The sequence below is a fragment of the Sitophilus oryzae genome, unplaced genomic scaffold, assembly GCF_002938485.1.
Source record: "Sitophilus oryzae breed Bouriz unplaced genomic scaffold, Soryzae_2.0 scaffold_1393_pilon_pilon, whole genome shotgun sequence".
Taxonomy (NCBI): domain Eukaryota; kingdom Metazoa; phylum Arthropoda; class Insecta; order Coleoptera; family Curculionidae; genus Sitophilus; species Sitophilus oryzae.
In genome coordinates this window covers 2,659,691-2,664,177 of record NW_022146052.1, presented here as the reverse complement: position 1 = coordinate 2,664,177, position 4,487 = coordinate 2,659,691, and the positions used below count along the sequence as shown (strand labels likewise).

At 33.7% G+C, this 4,487-nt stretch overlaps 1 protein-coding gene across 1 annotated transcript; it reads left to right on the top strand.

The window, feature by feature from the left end:
- The first annotated feature begins 3,490 nt into the window (after positions 1–3,490).
- On the top strand, positions 3,491–4,178 carry LOC115875645 (perlucin-like). Its single transcript, XM_030891156.1, has 3 exons — positions 3,491–3,658; positions 3,716–3,839; positions 3,894–4,178. Exons 1-3 carry the CDS (start codon positions 3,554–3,556, stop codon positions 4,130–4,132), a joined length of 468 nt encoding a protein of 155 aa, XP_030747016.1. The 5' UTR covers positions 3,491–3,553; the 3' UTR covers positions 4,133–4,178.
- The last annotated feature ends 309 nt before the right edge of the window (positions 4,179–4,487 follow it).

The window sequence follows — 4,487 nt, the reverse complement described above, 5'->3', positions numbered from 1 at the left end:
CTTTTTTATAATTGAATATGTCAAAAGTTGACATATGATATGTCCTTCAATTCATGAGTGTCGTTCTATTCATACGTCGTCATTCTATGAGTGTCATTTTCTATGGAATAAAGTAAAAAAATACCGAGGGAGCCCTTTTCATTTCCGGTGAAACAGGAAATCACCGAAAAGAATTGAATACGTCAATCAATCCTAATTTATGTCGTATACTAACGTACCAAGTCTAGTTTTTTTATCTGAAAAAATAAAGAAGTTATAGGGGTGAGCCACTTTAGAGACGCACCCGGTATACTAATAATAGTTATTTTAAGTAGATTTATATTTAATAATAGAAAATCAAATATATTAAAAACTATCAAAAACGTCCAGATGATTTCTAAATATATTAAAATAAAAAAAAATATAAAATATGCTGGAAGAAACAGTATTAGTTAGATACGCTGGTGACGTCGCCGTCGTCTATATCAGAGATATAGAGACCCAAATCAAATTAAGCAGTCTGATGCTTAGTATTAATAACTAGATAATTACTATCGTGGTGATGGACTATCCTGGCTTTTATGACAACGGGAACTGTGTTTCTTACAAAATTCAGAATAATCACAGTGCTCCCATTCCAAGCAGGGGAAGAGATAGTTACATCAAAGCCAGCAGTAAAATAGCTTGGCATCAGCATAGACAGTAAATTGACCTTCTGGGAACAGGTAAAAATGACCGCAGACCAGGCCCTTAAAGGTGTCACAGCACTGTGATGGACACAGTGGATCCAAGTCAAGTAAACGGCGATTATTGATGGTCGACTATCCAACTGGCCCTTCCATATGGTGCTGAGATTTGGGCAGTAACTCCCTCAAAGAAAAAGTACAGAAAACGTTTGGCCCAAGTGCATAGACAGGCAGCACTCAGAGTATTCATCTTACTGTACAATTTCCAAACCTGCAGTGCTAGTTATCGCAGAGAAAGCACTGGTTGCAGGAATGCATGGAAAAACAACTATCCCTTCATAACATCGTGCAAAAAATACATCACAGCCAAGAAAACTGGAATCGCATATCAAGGTATGTGGAAAAAATACTGAGGGAAGAAAAAAGCGACCTAGACAACAGTTGATACTCTATAAACAAAAGCGATCCCGCGGGTAATAAAAAACGGACTTAGTGTCGAAGTAATGTGTTAAACGATCCCGAACTAGAGTCCAAGACGTAACAAGGGTTGGTGTTTGTAAAACTTGAAAAATAAGTTCGTTATAATGATGCTTTTATTATTCACTCCACTAATAAAGAATATGCATTCCTTCGGAAACTCTCTATTTATTTATCTAGTAATGCTAAAATACTCTATTTGAAAGTCGATTAGAGAAAATAGTATGACTCATTGGCAAGCGATGTAAATATTTGTGATCAGGTAAAATTGTGATATAAGAGGAGGCTTAGCTTACCGGCGAGTCAGTAGTAGACGGGCCGGCCGGCTGTAGTGTTGTGTTTTGTCAGAGAGCTGACATTTGGAAGTAGCGAGTCGTTTGACTATGGAAGCAGAGGGTCTTTTGACTATGGAAGTAGAAAACCTCTTGTGACGTCGTTCCTTCGAAGATGGTCTTGAGAGTTTGAGGTCTCCTTTGCTTCTCGATTGACACGCTGGGACGTTGGGGAGTGAGGTACCCCAATTAGCCTCATCAATTGGGATACGAATCTGTGTAGCAGCAGATTTGCATCCGGGGGAAGCCCCTATACTTATTTCAGGTGGCACTAGCTAGTTATTGAAGATAAAGATAAAGAAGAAGAAAGAAGAAAAGAATTAAATATAAAGAAGAAGTTAAGATATTAACCAATAGATCCGAATAATATTTGAATTAGATGGATGATATGGAATGGGATATATTGAATAGAATATCAGTGGCTAGGGGGCGGAGTACCCCCAGGTGAGTTTTACTACTTAACTATCAATTTTATCCAGATCAGTAAATGTTTATTTTGTTATTTACATGTACAACGAGAGTCTTGCCAATGACCAACTCAATGGGTATTTGAGGTGAATTTGCGTTGTTAGACCTGGTTGAGTAAGCCCCAGAAATAAGCGATTTTACATGTTTTAGTCGATATTTATTAAGAGAGACACTTTGTGCGTAAATTGCATTTTACCTCCTTGTCCAAAAATACATATTAAAATATATTTAATATGTGAATAGAATCAAAATTAACATGAAAAAGTCAAAACTACCATAACATTATGGTATTTTGACTTTGGTTCTTCTCATACTTAATTTTTCTCAAAAACCACTTTGTGAAAAGGGCCAAAATAACTTAAAATATTATTTTCTAAATTAATTTTTTTGTAATATGTGTAGTAATTAGCATAATCAAAACAGCAAAAACAGTAAAAAAGCCAATAAATTAATGTTTGAAAACAAAGGCATCACTAACGTGAACGACTCATAATGTTTATCTTAAAAGCGAAGACCAAAATAAGCTTGCCTGATATCATGTGCAGGGGAGCTGACTGCGTGGGTGCTCGAGTGCTCCAGCAACCAAGAACGGAAAACCATGGGTGTGGAGCACCCACGAATATATGCCTCAAAACTAATTAGTTTGGCAACTTTAAGTGACACTTACCTCATCCATTGCAAGTCAAGACGTCGGTCAAAAACTGTAGAGAGTGTTTTGATACATGATGTGCATCATGTATCAAAGGACTGTAAATTTCAATAATTTCCGGTTTAAGTAAATTTCCTCGTCCAGTCTTAGGTAATTAAGGGATCCCTCTTTTTCAACTTTTATTAATAATAACATTTGGTCCATTTACCTCTATTAACATTTTTTTTTCTGTTTTTTCTTTATTGCACATGGCGAGCAAAATGTAAGACAAAACTGTCTCAGGAGGCCATTTTAACTTAAAAAAATGTGCTAAATGAGTGCGTCAGTCTGTTCATTGTAGATAAAACTGTACTAAAAAATGCATGTGTGCGTGACAGGCTGTAGTACAGGTTAAACTGCACAAACTGACCTGCACAGTTCGCTTTTGTTAAATAACCTGAGCGTCTGTGGTGTCTCTACAACCGGTAACCTGTATAGGGAATGTCATGAATCGTCATTTCCAAGCCAACTGGACGCCGCCTTTTTTTCGACCATACGGTGGTCAATATTTAAATGAAAACAAATCCAGTGTGAATCATTCTGATGCAAATCCATTTAATAACAATAATTCTTTGAAAAAACTATGTGTCTATCCAGTATATTAAATATTAACATTAATTTTTAGCAAATCTTAATCTTTTTTTAAGTGATATCCAACGTCACTTGGGGCCTATATTTCTGTTATACGATAACAATAATGTCAATACCAAAATCAAAAAAAACAATAACAATATAGAAGGGCACTTTAAAAACATGAATCACTGTATAATAGTATTTAATAATTTTTAATTTTATAAGTGTTATCCAATTTATTTATCTGATATCATTATTCCTAAAACAATATATATACAAAATTGTTTGAACAAATGCTAGTATGTTCAGAGTACTTTGTCTGTAAACTACCTAAAAAACATTGAATAAAAATGCAGAAATATTTAATCTGGTTATTAATATTTGTGCCATTGGCTGCAACAATTAAAATAACAGACTTTAAGAATTCAACTAAATATCACTTATCGACTATAGAAGTAAGTAACAAATTATTACAATCACTAAAATCGAACTAATTCTAAATATTCCTTTAGGCAACGTTTCCACAAGCTCTGTTTACCTGTAAATTGTATGGATGGACTCTTGCTACAGAGAAAACAGCACAAGACACTGCAAATTTAGAATCATTTTTAACACAATCCGGACAAACTTCTGAGAGTAATTCATGTAAAAGTGCAAAGTGATGAAGGATACTTACATTCTTATTTTTAGGTATATGGTTAGGTGGTGTTTACCAGGTGATCAATGAATTGGCCGCTAAATGGATATGGATAGAATCAGGATTAGAGTTAAGTTATACCAACTGGCAAAGTGGCGAACCCGCTTTTTCTAACTCAACTACATATAGTACATGTTTTAAAAAGAATGCTTTAAGCGGTACATATTCCGGACAATGGTATGCTAATACATGCGAAACTACATCATACTATTTTGTTTGTGAAGATTATTAATATATTATAAATATATAACAATATTTTTTATAACATCGTCATTCCATTTCTATTGTTTCATTTAGTCCCGAAATATTTATTTTTAATAGATTTATATTTAATAATAGAAAATAAAATATATTATTAAAAACCATGAAAAACATCCAGTTGATATGTAAATATATCAAAATATATTTAATTTTTGATTTTATCGGGATTTAGATTCAGGAAAAATGCTAATTAGTTGTTTATTTGGTTTAATTATATCTATTTTATAATGTTAGCCGAAACGTTTGTTTTTTTAAAACCAAATAAAGATACTTAGACCAAATGAAAACATAATCAGCGTTTTTCCTTAACCTAAATCACAAGAAAA